Here is a 24,597-nt window from a genome sequence, read left to right on the forward strand (position 1 = left end):
TGAGAGCATCAGGCACGAGAGAGCAAGGAGGGTTGTTGGTTCCCTCGTGCAGAGGAAATTTGCCTCTCATTCCGTTCGCCCCTTTTGGGTGGGACCAGACTAATATGCATAAAAATAGAGAATGCTCCCCAGTGGAGCCCCACTGTTACATGGGCCATTAAGTGCCTGTTTTTATTGGTGAACATCTCATGTTTTTATTATATACCATGACAATACTTAATGAATGGGAGTGTATATTGAGGACAATGTGGGGTAATGGCAATTAATTGTGGGGTACGGTGAATCAAATATTGTTTCCGCTGGGGTCAGTTAGGTAGGATGGCTATTGCGGACAATCTCCACGCTGGTGGCTATAATGCATCACACAGGACAGCTAGGTTTTGTATTTTTGTAATTTATTATGTAGCAGGTTGATGCCTGTTTTACAAATATACAGTATCATCATCATCATGTAGAAGGGATCCATCTGACATAACAATAGAGTATAACTGACATCCAGTTAGACACAAGAGAGCAAGGAGATCTACATCTAGACTCATCATTACACCTGGGGTGAGCCTCAAGAGATTGCCAAAGGGTGAAATGCTAAAAACTATGCGATGCTTACTCAAGTGGACCTTCTTGCTCTCTTGCGTCTAGAGGAATATCAACCAAACACCACTGATGAGGCCAATGAAGTTCGAAATGTACGTCTGGGGTTGTTGGTTCCCTCCTGCATAGGAAATTTGCCTCTCATTCAGTTCTGGATGGCCCTTTTGGGTGGGACCAGACTATTAAGTAGATAGAGATTTTTTCTCTGTAATGGCACCAGAGAGAAAAAAAACATTGAGATGCTCTCAAGTGAGGACGCACCATAAGGCAGACTATGAAGTCTGTTCTCTCACATGCTTTTTGTATGGCCTCTCTAAATATTTAATGGACAAAGTGGCACACTATGGTTTCATTTATAAGCCCATATTTTAACTATTTCTGAGTGCACAGAAAAAGAACACAGGGTATCTTTCAGTTTTGTGTTCATAAACAAAGAAATTTTGTTTATATACACATTGTAACCTTTAGGGCTCTAGGACACTATGATTACCGACAAACCTTCTGAGCTACTACAAAACAGAGGCATGAGGGTAGGAAAGAGGTACTGTCCCACCTAAATATTGTCACTTTGGGGGGTATAGCTCTTTGATATGTCCTTTCCGAGTGGTTCTATTAAAATCACTGCCCAGTGCCCATCAGTGCCCCTGGTTTCCCTTCTTGTATTACCCGATATACACCCATAAGATGTTGCTTCCCAGTACTCGTATGGTGCGGTAGGCAGACCCCACGCCGTGAGTGGGATCTGCTCCCGGGGCCGGCTTTGCACGCTGGGGGTGTCAGTGATGATCAGGGTAGGAGTTTCAGCGATTACAGTAACTTTGCAGCAGTTCCCGTGCCGCCACCCCGGCAGTGGGAGAGTCACTGTGAAAATGACCACCCCCACCGGTGACAGCGACTGTTCCCTCTCACCTGCCCCGGTGACACCGCCCCCACGGGGGGGGTAAGCAGATCGGAATCTGGGTGTTGCCGTACCTGTCCCGGACACACCCCGGGCTAAAGTGCAGGCGAAGCAGTGAGACGAGACAGGCAGAGACACTCACAGACTGGGAAGCACGCAGGACAGCACCCACCCGAGCGAGCCCGGCACCCACTCATTACATTCCATGTCCCCAGTGGGGATGAAGAAAGTCCGGATCCCCTGCGCCCGGCTGCTGTTACTCTGTCTGTCCTTACAGGTTAGTTCTGTACTCACTGCCATACTTAGTGTTCATAAAACTGCCCCTCTGAGTCCTACCTACCCACTTACTGCCCCGACTGCTTCTGTAGTAAGCCACTATGTAGAAACTACTCGGACTGTCCCTGTAAAACACTATAAATTGTCCTTGACGAGTGCCAGGGATGTCTGGGGATTACCTTTCTATGTACAAACTGTCCTGCCAGGAATGGCCAAATAAGACTTGTTGCCTTTATGTCCCACCGAATGCTGCGACCTCCACCTACAAGAACCATCAACCTGTCCCCTAAAACTCTTTTAAGACCAAAGTCATTGTGCAGTTGCCCACCTGGATGTCACGTTTGCCTAGTAATACCCAGCTCCACATAGAACAGTCCCTGTAATGCATATAAACACCCCAAACAGCTGCTGGAAGCTACACAGCAAGAAGCCCTACCTGCCTCTCCCCTGCTCTGTGTATTTTAGATAATGTCCATTAATGCCACTGTCCTCACTAATCCTCACACCTCTTATGTGAGTGTGGGTGCTTATATTTACTCTGTGTACTATACTCATACTTCTCAAGGCAGGACCCAGGGGCTTGGTGGTACCTGATGAATACATGATAATAAGCATGGGTGTACTTTATTATCTGATCAATACTGACATCTGGCAGGAAAGAGGTGCTTAGTGGTACCTGGTGAATAAATGGAATATCGGTCCATACTGGGGGCACTTGGTTGGGAAAGGCTGGGACACACTGCATGTCCTTGACCATGCACACTTTGCCACAGCTGCCCCTGCACACTTTGTCTCTATATACCCATACATTAAGAATTAATTTAATTGTGAACTTTGGCAAAAGAACAATTATTGTTGTCTGCATATAAGAATTATTAAGATTTAGAATTAAGAATATTTTTTCACTGACATTTATAAAACAAATTTGGGAGAAATATGCATTTGGTGATGGAATGGACCAAATAAACTTTTCAAAGTAGATTCTCTGTATTCTGCTGTATACACTAAAATATTCTTTCTCTATAGCAGATAATAGGAGGGCTGTCAGAATGGGTATCATGCAGCAAAACTGGCTTTACAGAGGAAAATTACTATTTCACGGTGCCAAGGAAGCTGAAGGAGCACACAGTGATAGGAAGAGGTAAGACCCTGAATATAATCTTTTATTTCTGCTTTGACCACCCAGGTTTTAAGGGGGGGGGGTTCACAAGAAGAGATAAAACCAGTTGATCAAGTCACTGGATGCACTGGATTGCTGCATGTAGTAGATAATTCACATTCACAACTGATTATGTTTAGATCTCTTAGATTCTTTTTAATGTTATCTGGTAATTGCAGCCCTTTATACTTGCTTTCAATCTGTTTGCTGCCCCGAGGCTGTCGCCAATGAGCCGGCAGAGAAAAGATCAGAGGAAAACACAAATTTTAGGAACAACTGTATCTATATGGTAAACTGTATTATAGAACTCAAATAACATGGCCTGGCATTGATAACACTAATATCCCCAAAACAGGGCAACACCGCATGCCATGGAATAAACATTAGATGAAAGTTCTAATGGAAAAAGTAATTCCACTCTTATAGTTTCATTTTATTGTAAATACATAAAAAATAAGCCCTTTATATAATGGCGATTGTGAGCTCATTTGAGTTGGACCCTCCATAATTTGCTTCTGTAGATCAAATTGTTATGCTATGCACTACTTGTAACGTCCTGTTGACCCACTGTACAGCGCTGCAGAATATGATGGTGCTATATAAAACATGAAATGATAACCCTCATCACATCACTGTTAAACTGCAGTGTGTTTTAAAGCGCAGGAATACTTTGTGCTATTGCAAGATTTGAAAACCATCCCCAATTCCAGAAACGTAGAATATCACCGTCATTTCTGAGAAGACTTTGTTGTTCAATGCTGCCCCTATACCCCTCTTCCCTTCACTCTGTGGTCTTATTGATGGTTTTCCCCTCTGTTTTAAGACCTCTGTCAATAGTAGGTTAAGTGGAAAACACAAAGCATTGCGTTTTTATTCCCAAAAAAATTCAATATTCACAATTGTCCGGGGTTGAAAACTAGCTTAAAATGGAAAGACGGTGGTGGCTGTGGATCTTGTCCTCAACCCAAGGTGAGCGCCTGATGGAGGAAGGGGCGAAAATGGCTCCTGCTCTTTGGCGGTGTCACCTGGAACATACCCTGATAAGCTTGTTAGAGGTTAGAATGTTTCTTCAGTGTTGTTGGTGCACGTTCTTCTCTATGCATGCATGCAGCCAGTTCCTTTGTTCTTAGGTGAATTGAAACGGGCTTGTTATCACAGGCCCTCTGTGGCCAGGGGTGTTTCTTTTTAAAAATGTTGTAAGATTGTGTTGCGCAACATTCATCTTTCCTGTGTGTCTGGGAAAGGGAAGGAGAGTCTTTTTCTCTTTATTGTCAAGACCTTAGGCCGTGGGTCATATCTTGTCTGCAAATTTAAAAAGTGCAGCAATAGTGCCGCAAAACATAATTTCATTTTGGTTTTTAGAACCGTACACAGACTTTGTGACTCATATGTTGTTGGCCAATATCGATTATGTGTGTTTTCTCCATTTTTAGAAATAAGATTTCCTTGCACATAGCTGTCGATAAGGTCAGTTCTGGACTCTACCGCAAGGACTGTGGCCAATTGTACATTGTATCTAGAGAGGATATATCATTGTTTATCTCATAAATATAACTTAACCCTTCAAATACAACTTTTAAAATATATGTTCATTTTTATAAGTACCCAAAAACATTTGAAATTGAAATTTCAGTGTATCTCATCACTCCTTCCAGATAAAGCGACCAGAAAAAAGACAGTTTTGTAAGCTTCGGAACCATATGTTTTTGAATGATGGCTTATCATGTTAATCATTTTAAATATGTTACTATGCAATAATCTACAAGTTTTAACTCCTGTTTGTTATATAAATATCATAAATATATAATATAAGTACAGAAACTCACCATATAGCTTCCAGGAGAGAGAAGGAAAAATTAAACCTGCCACTTGTTACAGTCATACAATGCTTGATGGTAACATACTGGTAAAACAATCAAACAAATCTAAAGTCCACAATAGCTTGATTTCCAAAACAAAATCCAACTACACTATATGTTTTTAAAAAATATCTAACTACTTAGAAATATTGTAATTCTGTGCATAATGAAATTTATTTTGTGCCTTTATCACCTGCCCTACTATGAATATTTGCTGTGAACAATGACCCTTGTTGCGGCTTAGAGTTTTGGGCATCCTTGTAAAATAAAAAAAATGCTAAATATATATAAATACATATATACATAGAGAGAGGGGGGAAAGAGAGAGAGAGTTTATTGGAATAAGCAGTGTTAATAGACAGGGGGTACCTCGTATCTCTTTCAGACAGCGATGCTCTTGCGTTCACAGCCTTGACGCTGTGTGATGTTAATGCTTCTTGCAGTGACGCGTTAAGAGTGCCTTAATCACAGCTTCCAAGGCTCTGAGCAGATAAGTACAATAGAAACTCCAAAGTTTTGGGGCATATAGGATAGTATTTTTGCTGTGGTTATCACTGTGATTTTAGACTTATGTATAAGTTTCTGGCCCTTAATGTACGGAACAATATAAGAATTCTTTATATATGAGAAGGTCTCTGCATATAAGATGACTTTGAGTTTGCATAGACTGTTTAGCTGGCTAGGGAAATGCATGCAGCATTCTGGAATATAATGGCGCTATATAAGTCAATAAGTAACAGGTAGTCTAGCTGGACTGCATATAGCAGTAAACATGGCGAATAAACCCCAAATAACCGATCGTATCGGTTTACGCTGTAATTCCCCTTCTTTCTGGTTTTCCTTGTAATTCTGGTTAGAAATGGTTGATCACAGCTCCACCTTTTTAAAACCCTGGCATGTAGGAGACTATCTGGCAGGTGTATCTGGTTTGAAAATGTTTGCCTTGGTAACCCAGGGAGGACTGGTTGCTGCTATTTAATATATAAAATCGAAACAATAGGGAAAGAGACTGCAGTTTCTGCAGGAAAACAACTCTTAGCCTGGTTTTACATGTAAAATGTAAAATTCTCAAGGCTTTTAAATGATTTACAAAGTAACACTGTATCAAGCATTGCTTTGATAGAAATGTTTACTTGTGCCACTGTTATTAGTGTTTGTTTGTACATATTCCCCATTGATATGATAACTTCTTTTGCAAAGAGTAAGTATTTCTTGAAAGTTGAAAGTTTGAATATTTAGATTCATTTTCAAGGCGAATGCTAGTTACTTTAATAAATTATGCTTTCTGTTTGAGTGTAGGGCAGTTAAAGTATCTGGGGGTCAACAGCTAATCTGCCTCTTGGGATCTCCCAGGTGTTCAGCGAAATTCCAGAGCAGCGTTTGACCTTGTGGACGGGGTTAACATCTAGTACTTAAGATACTTTTGGTCTACAGCTCCCATCCTATTCAACAGGCCAAAGGCTGAATTTCATTACACACTGTTGCCTGTTGTATTTTTGGTAAATTTGGTATTTTGTAATATTGTATTTAAACCCCAGATGATCCAAGGAGAAATCCGATTGCCTTTTGGAGTCAAGAAGGATTTTTTCCCCCCTGATAGCAGAATTCAAAGTAGCTTAATTAGGGGGGTTGGTTTTGCCTTCTTTTGGATCAAGGGTAGAAAGGTTAGGTAGAAGGGTTGAACTTGCGATCTTTTTCCAACCTTATGTACTATGTTACTATGAAGGGCCAGTGGTGTAAAACAGGGTGGCCACATGGAAGATATGTTGTTTATGTTGGTAGCCAGAGAGTCTCAGGAATGGTAGGACTAATATTGTGGAAAAATGCTTTTGTTTTTGCTTGTTGATGGCGGGTGGCTGTATATTATCTGGACCTTGATGAATAAATGAATTCTGCCATTACAGCTGTGTCTTCTCACGCAATGATGAGTAGACTCTGTGATTATGAATCATGTTGACGGCTGGTCTCTCAGGATCGCATGATACTCAATGTCCAGATGGAATATTTGTTGAACCTATCCTTTATCCGCATTTGCACAATGCTTTCTCCTACAAAATTAAGCTTCTTTCCATTATAATCGAAAGGAAAAGGAATGAAACAGAAGGCAGTGTGCGTGTTGGTTGACATATTGTATATTTAATTCATTGCCATAAAGTGGTTTAATGACAGGACACTGTCACACCTCCCATACTTACATTAATGTTTATAGAAAGAAAGTCACTTGTGAGTCATTCCGTTTGATTACAAACTCCAGGATGTCCACGGTAACACGACCATGATGTGGATGGATGACATGATTACTAAGTCACTAACGCTAAGTCGGTGAGCTTGTCACTGTGTCATCTGATTAGTTTACCAGGACAGACACAGACTCATTTATTATAATATTATAATCTAAGAACTTGTCGATTGTCCCTAAATTCTCATAAGGTTACCCCATGGCTCAAAATATCAACTCTATAATAATCAGAGTTCAGGTAACATTATTTATTCACAAGGTTCCATTTCCTTTTACGTACTGGATGTCGTAGAGCACAAAATTATTCATTTCTGTACTGCTAACTAATTAATGCTTATGTTTGCTTTATAAAAAAATTTCTTAAAATGAATTCCGGCAAGGTTTTGAACCAATGGATGGAATTGTACTTATCAGCGAATAGGAGGCAGAAGACAAACCGGTTCCTCTTTCTATTTTAGAACATGCGCAGCTTTAATTAATAAAGCACTATGTGGTTATTTATAGGGCAGGTACCACACTTTTGGAATATATTTACATAGCAATGCATCTATCTATAGCGGCTATATTTCCACGGGCCAAGGTCCAAAAGGTCTAGATGGCGCTGTGGAATAGGATGGTCATAATAATAATAATAATAATAATAATAATAATAAATAATCCCATCTCCTGGTGGTTTGGCTAGATTAGCCAGAGACATCTGGCTCTTTGATGGGTAATAAGGATGGGCTTTAAAATGAGTGTCCCCACTTCAAAGGTTGTAGCAAAACCACGAGGCCACTCCTGTGTCATTGAAGTAATTGCCGCATAAGCATCAAGTGTTGGCCTAATCACACCAACATACACACTGGGAAGGGAGTGTGACATACTCAGAATAACACCCTGTCCTTTTTCATTCTAAGAGCATGTTGTTGCCTAACCTATTGAAAGACAACCCATTGTCCTGTGTGCCCCATGGCAAATCCAAACCTATTGATACTCAAGAACTGTGCTAACTTCACCTTAATTATATATATATATATATATATATATATTATATGAATAAATATATATATATATATTCCATACACTTTGCATGGCTTTCTAAAAATCATTCCTTACTGTGCTGATAAGGAACTGGTAGAACCAGAATGCATTGATAAGCATGTTTGGACTTTGGTCTTTTTTGAACATATCACGGCTACTGCAGCACTAAAAATACGGGTTAAATATTGACGTTATCTACATAATTCTTTTCTCTTCCTGGATACATTAGCTAATTTCCACTTCTTTATGTTTTTCTTTTTTTTTGTCTCACAAAGTGCAGGCTCAGGACCTCATGTTCTCATGTAGTCTAAGTGCACCGGCGTAAATACATTTATTCCTTTAACCCCTTAACGACAATGGGCTGTCCTTAAACCCATTAAAAACAATGCATCGTGAGCCCGTACAGTGAAGGAAACTATTTTTTGATCCCCTGCTGATTTTGTATGTTTGCCCACTAACAAAGAAATGGTCAGTCTATAATTTTAATTGGTAGGTTTATTTGAACAGTGAGGGACAGAATAACAACAAAAAAATCCAGGATAACGCATTTCAAATAAGTTATAAATTGATTTGCATTTCACTCAGTGAAATAAGTATTTGCTCCCCTATCAATCAGCAAGTTGCCTGGCTCCTAGGTGTCTTTTATACAGGTAACAAGCTGAGATGAGGAGCACTCTCTTAAAGGGAGTGCTCCTAATCTTCTGAGGACACCTGTCCACAGAAGCAATCAATCAGATTCCAAACTCTCCACCATGGCCAAGACCAAAGAGCTGTCCAAGGATGTCAGGGACAAGATTGTAGAGCTACACATGGCTGGAATGGGCTACAAGACTATCGCCAAGCAGCTTAGTGAGAAGGTGACAACAGTTTGTGCGATTATTCACACATAGGAGGATCTTGTCAACGATCTCAATGAACATCTGAATGATTCAGAAGAGAACTGGATGAAAGTTTTGTCGTCAGATGAGACCAAAATCGAGCTATTTGGCATCAACTCAACTCGCCGTGTTTGGAGGGGGAGGAATGCTGCCTATGACCCTAAGAATACCAATCCCACTGTCAAATCTTGGGTGAGAACCTCCTTCCCTCAACCAGAGCATTAATAATAGGTTGTGGATGGGTATTCCAGCATGACAATGACCCAAAACACAAGGCCAAGGCAACAATAGAGTAGCTCAAGAAGAAACACATTAAGGTCCTGGAGTGGCCTAGCCAGTCTCCATCCCTTAATCCCATAGAAAATCTGTAGCGGGATCTGAAGGTTCGAGTTGCCATACGTCAGCCTCGAAACCTTAATGACTTGGAGAGGATCTGCAAAGAGGAGTGGGACAAAATCTCTCCTGAGATGTTTGCAAACCCGGTGGCCAACTACAAGAAAGGTCTGACCTCTGTGATTGCCAACAAGGGTTTTGCCACCAAGTACTAAGTCATGTTTTGCAAAGGAGTCAAATACTTATTTCACTGAGTAAAATGCAAATCAATGTATAACTTATTTGAAATGTCTCTCACTGTTCAAATAAACCTACCATTTTAGACTGATCATGTCTTTGTCAGTGGGCAAACGTACAAAATCAGCAGGGGATCAAATAATTTTTTCCTTCACTGTACATGTATGGGCGTTGTCATGAAGGGGTTAAAGCCATGTCTGAACTACAGCTACGTTTGTATCTGTGTTGAGATTGCAACTGATTCATTAGAATTATAAAAAAATCTTTTAAAAAAAATCTGAAAATCTCAAGCACACAGACATGAGTGGCCTTTATTAATACCCTGATAGAACTTGAAGAGTGATTTTCCTAATTGGCTTGGGTACAGGGGGCAAATCCAGTTCTTAACAGCTGTTTTAAGACTGAATGTAGTGTAAAAAGCAGAGTTTCTCCGCATCCATCCTGAAGCACCTCAATAACACATAAACATTAAGGTCTAAGAGACAGACAATGTTTGGTCCACTTGTGTTAATGTGAGGACATAATGACTTCATGTACTTGTGATGCTCTTGGGAAGCACTGATGAGAAATTCTGGTAGAAACAGATATAAATGGATATTATATTAAAATAACAATTAGGTAAGCTGCTGAGGGACAATTTAACTAATATTTGAGGCAAAAAATACCTGAATGTGAACTAGCGATGAGTCACTGAAAGGAATTTTACAGATTTTGATAAAGAAGTCAATATTTAAACCAAGCTTACAGGCCAACATTTGTTGCGACTGAAGCTGTGAGGCCTCTGCTGCTGGAGAGAAAACATTAGGGGGAATGTATTTCTGAAACTATGTTATTCTGCACCAAGAGTACCAGATATTTATATTTAATAACAATAATACAGTTGAGGGTATTTAGCTAAAACAATGGGGTTCATTCACAGGTCTATTATTGACTTAGCGGAATAGGATTGCAGTATATGAATCAATAAATAATAATTCATTAAATTAGGGCCAGCCCTGAATTTCTACTGCCAAAGCCCTGGGCTGACCCCACGTAATGGGCAGATATATTATTGGAATGACAATCAATACTTTTAACAAAAGATGGGCCAGCTCAGTTTCTTTACAAGAGAAGCTCAATGTGGTTGGCCCTTCGTAATGCATAATCAAGTCAGTAAAATGTTTCATTGCATCGGACCTGCAAACCCCCAGTTTGTGTTGCAAATAAACACAGTATATTTGTGAGCCTCGTCCCTAAGAGAAGCAAACAATAGATTGTGTTTAGAGCTTTTTCCACAGTGTGGTCTGCATGATTATGTTTGCATAGAGGCATGTTAGCTCAGTCCATACATATTTAATAACCCCATGATGTGTGGGGAGGGGGAAATGTTCAGCTTGTCTTATAACCTCTGCCCCAAAGTACCTACACTCATCTTATAAATGTGTGGCTGCTAAACATTTCATTCTGGCACTGTGTATTCTAGAAATTCACCTTCCCCCCCCGGACCGTGCCTTCCCATCACAGCCATCGCTTTAATTTCCTTATAAATTCACACTTTTCTGATTTTTCACTTTCGATATTTCCATGACATGCCAGTTTTGTTATCAACCTCCGATACATATAAGGGCGATGTTTTAGGGAGTTATCGGGAGGAGCCATTTTTCTGGGGCGGTCACGGTATTTTTTTTTAACTCAAGCTCTCTTTATACATGTCTATGGGGTTCTACGTTAATGTACATTCCTCTCCGGCACTGTGAAAACGGCGTTGTTTCTTTGCTGGTGTTAGTACATAAAATGAGGTATAAGGCACCCAGGCGGTGCTAGGTTTCGTGATCAGTGTTAGCAGTGTTTTCGTTCTGTAGTTTCTGTCTAGAGCCTGCCAAGGTGTGTTCTGTCTCTGCCTGTGATTCAGGGCAGCTCAGGTTTCACTATGTGAGCTGCAGGGCAGCGTGCCGTGATGTCATCCTTTCACCTGCAATGATGACAAAGCAAACATCCTGGACACCCTGGGGAGGGCATTTTTACTAAACGTCCCTTAGGGAATTTCCATATATGGCCAGATATTTACTGCTTCTTTACTCTCGTTATGACATCACAAAGTCTCCAAAAACTGAATTAGCCCCTTTCGTAACCACTGTGCAAGATGTTTTCTTTTACCTTTCATTTTGTTTTTCCAGGGAAATTTGGCCCATTGAGTGTTAGGTTTGTGGACAAAAGAAAAACATGTTCAAACATTTAATATCGCTTCTAAATAATTTTTCAAAATGCTTTTGCAGCAGAAGGACAGTACAATTTTGTAGTTTTGATGATGATTTTGTAGTAGTTTTGCTGCTTAAACTATATTGTGTGACTGATAGTAAGATATATTTATCTGTAAGATGGATTTTGTGAAATGGATCTGTCTGGATTTGAAGATTTGTATGTTTTGTACGACGTGTGAGTGTTTTGCTGTAAATATCCGTCGGAGCCGTTTCTATGTGCCCAAGTGAACTGGTCTACCTTGAGAACGTTGCTGGCCCATCTCCCACCTGGCAGTAAAGGGGCTTCAGCTTTATGTAGACCCCGTAAATTGTAATTAGTGCTAATGCCGCAGTCTATATACGTGGTAATCGTCTGTGTTAATCTTAAACCGTCTCTGGGTGTGTCCAGGCAAAGTATTTGCTTCCATTATCAGCAGGCTTGCGTGGAGCCAACAAACAGGTTTCTCTCCTTGCTTATTTGTATAAAACCGTGTGGGGGAGGAGAGGACTTACTGTAATTCTACAGCTGGCCTACAACCCATATCTTTATGTATTGTTCTACGTCACATTTATTTTTTTTACACATACCTGGGAATTTACACAGCTTTAACAGGAAACGGGGAAAATAGACTAATTTACATGAAACCACATTGTGTTTTAAATTTGAATTTCTCCTAAAGACTCAAACACAATGCCTGCACATCTTGGAGAACAAACATCCGAGGCTGAATCCCCTCTGTTCCATCTCTACGGATGCTCTTGGAGCACATAGAATTTTACCGCAAGACAGAAACCCCCTTTTCCCGATGCAGCTCGTGCCAGTGATAATATGTTTGGATGTAGGTTTGCATTTTGAAATGGGATGCTATAGTCTTGGTCATAGACACGCACACAATGCATTCTGTTTTTACTGTAATTTGTCCTTGTGTGATGCCTTGTGTGGGGTTAACAATGGCTGTTTGGCCAGTCAATGCAAGTAGACAGGGAGGTAAATTCTGTGGTAACAAAGGACTGTGGAATTATGTTAATGCTACTTCTATTTCTACAAACATCTGCAAAAAGACCAGTCCTCACTGTGTAACGTTCCTGGAGCATGTTCACTGCCCTTGCAAGATCTATTCTTATCATTTAAAGGACTCCACTGGCCAAACCACACCATCCACTTTCACGAGTACTTCTTCTTGCATAGAATAACGCAAGTAAGAGACCCAGAGGCGACGACACAGAACGACGCTGCAACATATTTCAAGTTCAGTTGTTTACCCATTGCGGCCGGGATATGAATTTCGGTGATACAGATAAATCATATCTTAAAAATTTTTACATCTAAAACGTGAATTACTACAGCTTTGAAACCTAAGTAATCAGAGAATAACTGGTTTGACTAAAATGGTTGTATAAAACTTTAGGTCATGGAAAAAAAAAAACAAGTAGCCCTTCCTCTTTTTAACATGAAACTGGGAAGGAAATGTGTTCGATACACACTACCGCTGGTTTAAGGGATTAGGTCTCTTAATAAAGCAGGTTTAGGGTCTTTTAAGTTCTCAGATAAATATTATCTAAATTTCTAGGAAATTGATCTTTATCAGTTTAATATCGAAATGTTTAGGGGCTCCTTTAAAATACATGTAAGTGCCTTCATATACACTGAGATCAGTAATATATATGGGGGGGGGGGTCCCTGTGCATATAACATGGCAGCGCACCATAATTTATCATTTGCCCTTTTATCTCTCTCTGTGATACCGCTCATCCAGGCAGTTGGAATCTGGTTTCATAGCATTCTGATAGCTGCCAGATATGCGTTATTAGAACAGGGGGACGCTTTCATATGTTACTCTGATTACACCAATTAGGTCAGGGTAAAGGGTCTTATTTTTGTGGACAGGGGGTTTCCAGAAAAAGCCTCGCCTGTATCTTGTTTCGCTCCTGAATTTACCACTAATGTAACTCAAGCCAAACTCCAGCTAGAGATTCCAAAGAACCGTTTACTGCTTGTTTGAGAGCTTTTTGTTTTGTGTCTTGGGTTTCAGGGATGCTTGAGGATAAATATTTAGCTTAATTGTGTTACTGTTCCCACGGAAAAACATATATGATCACACAATTAACAGAACCAATGAATAAAAAAGCAAATGAGTTAGACTGCAAGCTGTGTGGGACAAAGGTCTCTTTTCCAGTCTTTCTTTGAGTTAAATTATTTTTTTATGGGTCATGTTCAGTTGATTCTCTGAGAATGTATTAATGAAAATGCAATTTTAGTTTTAAAGGAATGCACAAATCTACATCGATACTGGATTATAGTAAATGACAGATTGACAGATTTGGGACATTAGACACATGTTGACCTCTCACCTCAGGCACCAACAGGATTTGCACATCCTTTCTGTAAATTTCTAGCATACTAAGATCCAAAGCCAATCTATGATTCAAAAGAGACGTTAACAAATGATCTTTCTAGATACATTTTAAGTAGATTTTCCTTTTCTGATAATTGTTTTGGCTATAGCAGGCGATCTACATGCTTGCCACAGCTGCTTGTATCATTATGTTGTTTGTGGGGTTTGGTAACTTGGACATCAGTACCATAGAGACGTATAGATAAGGTACATTATGTCTTACTAAGACTCACATTTCATCTATATGGTATTTGCCGCCAGGCATAAGCTTCCCCTAAACCACCAGCAAGACCCCCAGCTTTTCTTTATGCTGGAAGTATAAGCAAGGAGGATTAATCTATTGCGACGCCATAATAGATAAAACCGTATAACATCATAAAATGGCTAATCACACCTCAGCAAGACCGTAAGACCAGTTCTCCAGTCAACACAGCGGAAAAACACCTTTTGGAAGCAAGGTTATTGTGCTCCGAAGCCACGGCCTAACCAACATTTATTGAATGAGTGAGTCTAACCCCTCGGGGGGGTGTCCTTTAATAACTGCTTTCAGTCCAAATTACTACATTAAATATAAATGAATAGGATCAGCAGCATTCAGACTGGGAGGCTGCCAGTACAAAGCGGACCCGCCTTTGGTGATCCCTTTAATTTGCGGAATTACCTTCATTTTCCATGTATTGTGTGCTAAGTGACATATGTGCCACACCATATTGCTACCTGTGTACTGTTCCACTGGTGTCTTCCACATATTACTTCTCCAAGATGAAATGTTCCAAAACTAGACATTTAATGGCCACACTGTTAAAAATATGGCACTTTTTATTGGACCAATGTTCCTTGCATAGCCAAATGCAAGGAGAGCGATTAGTCACTAAGAACGCATGCCGTTGCTACTGGCTACCAAAGAAATTCATGGCTTCCATCATCTTTGCGTTGGGCTGCAAGAACTGGTTCCCTGTGCCGTCCAAAAGCTCGTTTTCACAAACATTTTACCTGCAAACCACAGCTAAATCAAGTCTTTAGTGTCTAACGTATTTACTGCCCCTTTACTAAACAGAACCACAATCGTAATTAAAAGACACTGCCCAATTAACTGTAAAAATGGGAAAGGATAAGCTCCTTAAAGCAGCGCGTACAATTATCCGACGTACAATTATGACGTTGATATATTCCGGAATTTATTGACCCAATATAACATATTCTACCTAGAGTAACTCATATGGAACATTAAAGATTGGAACTTAGAGATTTCTTACTGACTTAGCTTTGGTATTGAGGTATGCACATTGTACATGGAAGAGCTGCTGACATGAGAAACATTTAAAAAAAATCTAATTTAAAAAACATATATTTATTTGTCAACATATTTTAAAAAAGCAGGGACACCAAGCACCTTACACTGCATCACATCTAATGTATTATATGATCCCACCAAATAACCTGGCAGTATCTTTAATGTTGCAAGGAACTGTACATGGATTTGTGAAGCACCTCCCTATACTTTGGTTTCAAAACTGCTAATGTCTTCTTCTAACCTAAACTCAAAAGTAACAACTATTTGCGTAATTGCCACTCCAGGCCTTGTCCTGAGACTGTATATAATAGACTTTATTATGGTAACATCTACTGGTGGAAATTGGTAATACATTGAATTGTTATACTTCTGGGCTCTTGGAACTTCAAACTACAGTATATCTATAATTAAACGGGTGAACTGCTTAATTTATTGGCAGTTGTTTAAATTACAGCTTCGGGAACGAACTTCATTTAGCATTATTACCAGCTATTGGGCGGGATGCTGGTTTCATTGAATATAATACAACGTCACATACGGTCCACCGCTGGCGTTATTACACTGGGCCCAATTAAAGGAGGACGCCACTAATGAATGTCACAGCGCATTAGGTTGTACATTGGTGAAAAAAAAGCAGGGTTTTTTATGCAGAAAATGGGGCAATCATGAAGACTTTGTATAGTTTTTGCAAGGAAAAGAATGAAATGCAGAATGTCTATTTCTTTTAGTTTCCCATATTTTAACCGTGGTTGTTTGTGTCTGTTTTTGCAGTTAGTTTTGAGCAGTGTGGACATGCATCTACCGTTCAGTATGTCTCCGAAGACCCAGATTTTGATGTACTGGAGTCCGGCACGATCATAGTAAAGAATGCATTAAAGATGCACAAGCCCACGAAAAGGTTTCACATTTTAGCTGTCTATGGAAAGCACAATGAAGAACAGTCTGCTCTGGTTACCCTGGAAAGGAGGCAGCACCAACAGGTGAGATATTACAGACTACCAATGGTCTGCAATACATATTAATATTCGGGCGCTGTTCTCAGGCCAGCTTGGCCCAGTTGTGAGAATGTCCTAATAGACAGCAGTTTTGTAGCTAAATAATTCTGATATAGAGAATGTAACAGGAGATTTGTTTTTTTCCGCGTATTTGCAATATGTTGTTTATCTTACTTGATCAATAATCATTATTTTGTCACCCAGGATTTATCCAATGAGCAGCCTCTGCTGAGAAGACAGAAACGAGAATGGGTTATCCCTCCAATCTCAGTATCTGAAAACGAGAAGGGTACTTTTCCAAAGAGGCTTGTGCAGGTATGCTCTGAGTTACTCGCAGGATATGAAAGTGTACAATATAACCTAATTCTTCAAAAAGGATCTGCCCCAGTCCTAACAATCTCTACCCGTGCTCACATTCAATGATGGGTATTGTCTGCTAGATTTCTTTTTCATTCACCGTCTTCTAAGTGATTGTTAGTGGTTTAAAAAATAAGCAAAAAAAAAGGCATACTGCATAAATACAGGATGAAAGCAGAAATGAACTGGATGTTTCTTATATTGTATCAGTGTGGATATACAAAGTAACTTTGTTTCTTATCTTTTTCCCCCAGATCAAATCCAGTAGAGCTACTGAAGTGACAGTGTTTTACAGCATTACTGGGCAAGGTGCCGATACCCCACCTGTGGGTGTATTTAGCATGGAGACACGAACTGGCTGGCTGTTGGTGAACGCACCTCTGGACAGAGAAACCATTCCCATGTATACCGTAAGTATATGAAGAATATTAAAGAACATGGGCTCGGTAGATCACGTGTGGGGGATCCAGAACATACAACAATTATTAAAAATGGAACATGTGTTTTAGATCCAGGTACATGCTGTGTCTTCTGATGGAATATCGGTGGAGCAGCCAATGGAAATTATAATTAAAGTCATAGATCAGAACGATAACAAACCACAGTTTACACAGCAGGTCTTTGAAGGTTCTGTGCCTGAGGGGTCTCGACCAGGTAGGCTTAACATCAATAGCATTATCAAACACAATAAGTGGAATGAATTATCACTGACACAGATTTTCTTTTAAAGGTACTCCCGTGATGTCCGTAACAGCCACAGATCTAGATGACAGCATCAACACCAACAACGGGATGGTTGCTTATTCCATCGTCGACCAAGAACCCAAAGAGCCCAATGCTCAGATGTTTACAATCAATGTTCTGACCGGACAGATCAGTGTGATCACTACTGGTTTGGACCGAGAGGTTGGTCACCATTTTAATAATAATAGTAAACTTCTAGTTCTGACATTTTATAATGTTGGCCTGAGGCATGGCATAAACATCTGCACATTCCAGATGACTGTACTCCATTATTTTCAGGATCAGACAAATCCCGCAATTCTTACATCTCTTTTTTCAGAAAATACCAAAGTATACACTGATAGTCAAAGCGACGGATCAAGAAGGTGAAGGGCTGTCAACGACTGCTACAGCTGTGATCACTGTGACCGATACCAATGACAATCCTCCTATTTTTGACCCTACAACGGTAACAATGATATATTCATGTCTAAGATGTTACTTTACATGACCAAACCCATATAGTAGAATAACTGGGAATGGTGAACTTCAGTCCATAATGTCCACACAGTCACTATTTTAGTATTGCTAAACCACATTCTAATTATTTCAGTATAATGAAGGGTTAAGACGTCAGGGCCAATATCACTACTTTTCCATTTGATTTGGACTATACCTGATTCATTTTATCTAACTCATTTCATTATACTCTGGATTTCACATAACGCACAAAACGGGGACAGCTAAATGATGACTTCACCAAATTTCACCCATGTCCTAAATATCTCCAATTTATATGTTTTTAATGTTTTGGGTTGCTTGTGGTGTACTCACATTGTATCATGGAAGATCCCAATGTTTGGCAGTGTTTGTAGTTGTGCTTTTTATGGATGTTCGCTTAAAAAGTTTTGAGGAAGCTCATGTCTTTTTCTGACGCAGTATGTTGCTGATGTTTACGAAAATGAAGTTGGCGCTGAGGTTACACGTCTGACGGTCACAGACGCGGACGTTCCTGGCACAGATGCATGGCTTGCAGAATACAAGATCATCAAAGGAAATGAAGCAGGGGCTTTCAAAGTTGAAACGGTCAATGACAATGTCGGACTTGTGACAACCATAAAGGTAAAGGAGATCAGGGTTTAAAAAATTGCTACAAATCTCCTAACAATAAGACTCCAATAGGAAGTTACCCAGAACAAAATAAAGTATGATGCGATGACTCTTTTGGCTATTGAAAAAGGACTCTGTGCATGTGGGTTCCTTGCCATGTGTGTTCCACCAGCGTAGGTTTACATGTGCGGGTCCTTGTAGTACAGGTCCATGCGCGTGGGTTCCGGCAGTATAGGTTCCTTGCAATAGAGGTTCATAGGTTTCCAAGTCTATACACACTGGGACCTTTCTCTATCACTACATAAAACAATAACTATACCCACATCACATCTGTGTTCTAATTACCTACATGATTATACATGCAAGCTTCCCTGATATTCATACAGCTACTACAATGAATTGTGATGCTAGACTGACCCCAAGTCTTTATGGACTTATGCTTTCACATTCTAATGAAACAATCTATACTTCAGACAGGTCTATTGTGTGCTACACCAAATGTTCCTTGGTCTTTCAGGGTTTGGACTTTGAAGTAAAGAGTCAGTACCTGCTGCTCATTACCGCGGTAAACAAAGCTAACTTTTCTGTGCCGCTGGTAACTTCCACTGCCACAGTCACTGTGAATGTCTTAGATGTGAATGAGGCCCCCGTATTCGTACCGCCTGTCAAATCAGTGTCTGTCTCTGAGGATCTGCCAAATGGTCAGGAGGTCGCGTCATACACCGCACAGGATCCAGACAAGTTCCAGAATCAGAAGATATTGTAAGTAGCTAATATTTGTTACGCAGCATAGTAGTCTTAAAGTAGTCTGGGGGTCAGAGTTCATATGAATGTTACTGCTAGTATTTTAAAACGTAGCTTTTGGAGATGTTTTTATTGGCCTGTTTAAAACTTGAGCTGCCTCCATAAGCACTAAAAAGTATTACTGCTTGGCTTTTAAATTTGACACTTTTTGTCAGTTTTTGGCTAGCCACATTGTTGCCCTTATAAAAGAGAAACATGACCGCAAACATCATAAAGATGTATGAAAGAATCACTAGGACGGTGCTTTATGGATTCTAATGTTCCCAAACACGTGACTTTGGTCTCTGCAGTTACATGATTGGAAATGACCCAGCTGGGTGGCTTTCTGTGAACAAGGACAATGGAATTATCACTGGTAATGGACATCTGGATCGGGAGTCCATGTATGTGCAGAACGACATTTACAAAGCAATCATCTTGGCAGTGGACAGTGGTAAGGATTTGATTCATGTTTACTTTTTGGAAGGAACAATAGGCAACAGAGCTATGAAGAAAGGTCTGGTAATATGGTGGGCAATGTTTTTTATGCTGACTTTTTTTTTAATAGAATCATATATTTTTCACCAGGTAATCCATCGGCTACTGGAACTGGGACCCTTTTGCTTACCCTTCTCGACGTCAACGACAATAGCCCATATTTGGAGACACCAGACGTATCTTTTTGCCAGAGAGATCCAGACCCTTTAGTAATTAGCATCATTGATCGCGACAAGAGCCCAAACACTGGTCCATTCACGGTGGACCTCTTGCCTGAGGCACGTGAAAACTGGACAGCTTCAGTGGTTAACGATAGTAAGTTATTAATTAGGAGCTTGTCACAATAAGCATTGTGGATACTTTTTTCAAAATATTTTAAAATGTATATATTTGTTTGATGCATGCGGGACATTTGGTCAACAAAGCCTGGGCAGCACTCCGTGTCTACGAACTCCAGCATGAATCCACAGCCCTAGTTTTTGAGGCTAACATGTTGTTTTTTTGCAGACCTTGTGATAAAACCATTGAAGGACCTTGAAGTTGACACTTATGATGTCGGTGTCATCCTGAAAGACAATATGGGAATGCAGAACAAGTCCATTCTGAAAATCACTGTGTGCCACTGTGAAGAGGACAGGAAGATCTGCGCAGAAAGAGCTCTTCTTGCTGGAGGACTGGGAATCCCCGCTATTATTGGAATTCTCGGCGGCATCTTAGCGCTTCTGAGTAGGTCTTTTTTTCCAGGGTCGGAGTGGAGATGCAGAGCAACAAGAAACGTTAGCTTTAGTCTGCCTGCTTTATACAGCTAAACACTGAGTGCCAATGAACTGTATAAAGCGTAGAACTCAAGCACTTGATTGTATGATTGTAACACGTGCTCTCTTTGTTTTGATAGTATTGTTGTTGTTACTCCTGCTTTTCGTGAGGCGGAAGAAGGTGGTAAAAGAGCCCTTACTTCCTCCAGAAGATGATACTCGGGACAATGTCTATTGCTATGATGAAGAAGGAGGTGGTGAGGAAGATCAGGTAGGTGAAAAGGAAGGCAAAGTAATGTTATGTACTCTACTGAGCTACTCTTATCCTCATATAAAACAATTATTATATGGAGCATGGATATAAGTGTACCCTGACAAGTCCCTGACATTCTATTACACTTACTATTGTTTATGTAAGACTCTGGGCATTATAAAGAATGGTTATTGATTAATATAGATTGTAATAGCCAGATTGCAGCAATGTGCCAATCCATATCTATTATGAATCATTTGGATCTTTATGCCACAAGAATTGATGTGTATCATTTGACAATGGGAGGAATACACTACGACGGAGCCTCCCTTTAGGACACCAACACAATGGCACAAGCAACATAAATTTAACCAAAACCGTTGCTAGTGAATATATCTCCAGATAAACCAGATCCAACATTCGCTGTGGAGTTTGACTATAGCTGTAATATTACAAAGTTAAGCATAACATCAGATTGCCGTCTAAATTGCCTATTAAAGCATACACGTTACGCTCAGATGGTGCAGGCGCGCCGGAAATCCCAAGCGAGCAGCAGGAATTAATAGAGTGAGATTTCAAACATAACAGTTGCAGCATGATAGCCAAACATATTTATAGATATACTATTATTACTACTATGATTATCATAATATTAAAGCATAGTTTTTTAATTTTCCCTTTCCAGGATTTTGACTTGAGCCAACTTCACCGTGGCCTTGATGCTCGTCCAGATGTGATACGCAATGATGTTGCTCCCACTCTGTTACCGGCTCCTCAGTACCGACCGCGCCCGAGCAACCCAGATGAAATTGGGAATTTTATAGACGAGGTTAGTAAAGAGCAGATTCAGTTCGTAGATGTGTACCTCGGTTAGCCCTGCTGTATCATTGTAAACCCTGCATGCTGTTATTGCCAGAGTATTACTGTATAAAAAGCTAAATAATGGAGAAATAAGCCTTAACTCTCCATTTCTGTAAGACCAGTAGTATCCTATTTTTCTTGTGACTACGGGTCATGGTGAAATTCATAGTCAATGCAACAGTTCTATTAAACTCCACACCTCTAACTGATTCCAACACAGTTACCTTCCATTCATCACAATGAGGGAAAAAGTATACAAATTATAATCACTCACTTTGGTATTCAAATCCTCTGTCTTTGGGTTACTGTCCCTTAAGCATACAACCAAGCCTTTATCAAAGTGGTGCTTTAAAGAATGTGGGCTTAGCCTACTTTAAATATACATTAAAATTAGTTTGTTTTGATTGGCTTAAGGTTAGAGTAGATTGCTGGTAAAAATCTGCTCTAAACTATGAGCATCCAAAAAAAGTAATCCCACTTTTATCATGTTTGAAGGAGAATAAATATTGACTCATATAAAAATTAAATACGCGCCTTACCTTTATTTTTCATGTTAGGCCTTCTTGGGGTTCCCTCTTTGTTCCCACTAATCGTGATAGATGTCTCTCCATTCAAGTTATAGACTAGTCTATACTATTTCATAGGCTGGTGGTAGTGCTTGGGATGACACATAGTATTGCATGGTTGGCCTTGTGCTGATAAGAGAGAGTTTCTTTAAAGTGTTTTTTTTCATTTCCTTTTATCCAGAACCTCCACGCAGCAGATAATGACCCCACTGCCCCGCCATATGACTCCTTGCTTGTGTTTGACTATGAAGGCAGCGGCTCTGAGGCTGGGTCCCTCAGCTCTCTGAACTCCTCCAACTCTGATGAAGATCAGGACTTCGATGCATTGAACAAGTGGGGACCTCGCTTCCAGAAACTGGCTGACATGTATGGCGGAGATGAAGATTAAAACATCCCCTACGATCATAGAAACTGTGAAAAGTATAAAAGTGCTAGTGCCGGTGATCATCTGCAGATAACAAATTAACTACAGTCTTTATCACAGTACAGCAGCACGAAGTCAGGCGGCTCCAATGATTTTCCTTTTTTTAATTTTCTTTGTTCATCCCAAGCAACAATATTTACTAAAAAAAGAGAAACATAATTTTGTATAACTGTTTCATTATTGTTTTTATATCTATACAAAACACTTGTTGGTATGCATACAGTATTGGTCTATACGAGCGTGTTTTCAGAAGTGTTGATTTTAGTGCTAATGTGCTTACAATTAGAACATTTTTTAGCTTACTGTAAATTATAAGTATATATATATATATATATATATATAAATGCACCCAAATACATATGTGTGTGTGTGTGTGTGTCAAGAGATGCTCAAGGTGGAATAGCTACAATATGTATGTATATAAGTATGATTTAAGGCATCTAAGAGGAATCAGGGGTTATATCTATTTTAGACTTCTAGGGTAAAACCCATAACTTCTTCCAAACAAGTGCCTATATGTATATGTATTCAAAAGACCTCTGGTACACAGGGGGACACGGCCATAATCAAAGGCATGTTATTTTTATGACTTTTCTGGTTTCTAAGAGATTTAAAGCCCAGGGATATGCAACTAGCAAAGCCTCCTCTTTGTAGTAAAATTTACTAGACAACTAAAATTAGATTGTGAGCTCTATGCTGCAGGGATGCATTGTGTCTGCACTCTTTTTACTTATACATATACAATTTTTATATAAAAAAAAATAAAATGATTTATATAATAAAAGCTGTATTTCATCGTTTCTTTGTCTCAGATAATAATATTTTTTTTGGGGTGATTGCTTGCCACACTATACATTTGTACTTGAACCAATGGGGTCTAGAAATGTATCATTTATTTTATAATTGTAGCAAAAGTTAATGGGTAAACATTCTGTAAATCAAATAAATAAATAGATACATGTATACTATTTAATGGTAAATAAATACTATCTATATTCTTCTTTATCTTAGTAAAGCAGGAGTCCACAGATCTGTAGGGACAACACAGGCAGACATATTTAAATGTTAACATGATTTTCCATGAACCAGATAAGGTTTAATAAAAAGGAGCTGGGTGGTAACATAAGTAACACACTTATGGGGTCTGCCTGGGGCTAAAGTGGGGTAAAAGAACAACTGTGGAAGAAACAAAAATAAAACAGGATAAATCACATCAACACCCCCCTCTACCACCACTACACAAACAACACACATACTTTGTGAATTCTGTAACAAGTTTGGAACCCAAGAGCATCATTTTAAGGTCAGTGATATTGAAGACCATGGAGTACAATAGGGTTACTTATCTCATGGAACCGATAGGCAGTGTCACACACAAAGGCTCCCAACTGCAAAGTCTGATTTATTTTAAGTGGAAGGATGGGACTCCTTCCACAGCCGCCCAAGTTACATTTTACATCTCCTCAATCGGAGTATTTAGTCCAGCTAGAATGTTTCTCAAATGTATACGTAAGGAGAAAATGCTTTACATGCAGATAAGGAGGGTTTGCATGTACATTGAGGGGAGTCACTGGGTAGTATGGTGATGAAATATCTAGTACTCTACATTAAAGGTTTGACAACAGTGTTATAAAACTCAGGGGATGGACAGAGGACGAAAGGCTCTGTTGTTACATAAAAGCATTTTATATGTGGATATTGAATGTGAAGCGTAATAGAAAACCCTGATATTCTGCATCTCAAGCATCTCTGTCTCATCATGTTTTATTAAAGTCTAAGAACAAGGTGCGGAAAATGAAAAATAAATAGGCAGCTAAATCCAACACAATAAAAGACAGCCATGGGCTCACTTTCGGTGGCACAAATCTCA

At 39.6% G+C, this 24,597-nt stretch overlaps 1 protein-coding gene across 1 annotated transcript; it reads left to right on the forward strand.

Moving 5' to 3' along the window:
- The first annotated feature begins 599 nt into the window (after positions 1-599).
- On the forward strand, positions 600-22,691 carry LOC149299179 (cadherin-1-like). The gene is made up of 17 exons (XM_089486647.1): positions 600-686; positions 1,290-1,531; positions 1,705-1,766; positions 16,174-16,382; positions 16,602-16,712; positions 17,009-17,164; positions 17,264-17,408; positions 17,485-17,660; positions 17,818-17,946; positions 18,417-18,599; positions 19,105-19,349; positions 19,682-19,824; positions 19,959-20,183; positions 20,376-20,594; positions 20,764-20,894; positions 21,562-21,705; positions 22,485-22,691. Exons 1-17 carry the CDS (start codon positions 600-602, stop codon positions 22,689-22,691), a joined length of 2,814 nt encoding a protein of 937 aa, XP_089342773.1.
- The last annotated feature ends 1,906 nt before the right edge of the window (positions 22,692-24,597 follow it).

The sequence above is a fragment of the Sceloporus occidentalis genome, unplaced genomic scaffold (genome assembly GCF_023333645.1).
Source record: "Sceloporus occidentalis isolate IW3139 unplaced genomic scaffold, rSceOcc1.0.p SCAF_29, whole genome shotgun sequence".
Taxonomy (NCBI): domain Eukaryota; kingdom Metazoa; phylum Chordata; class Lepidosauria; order Squamata; family Phrynosomatidae; genus Sceloporus; species Sceloporus occidentalis.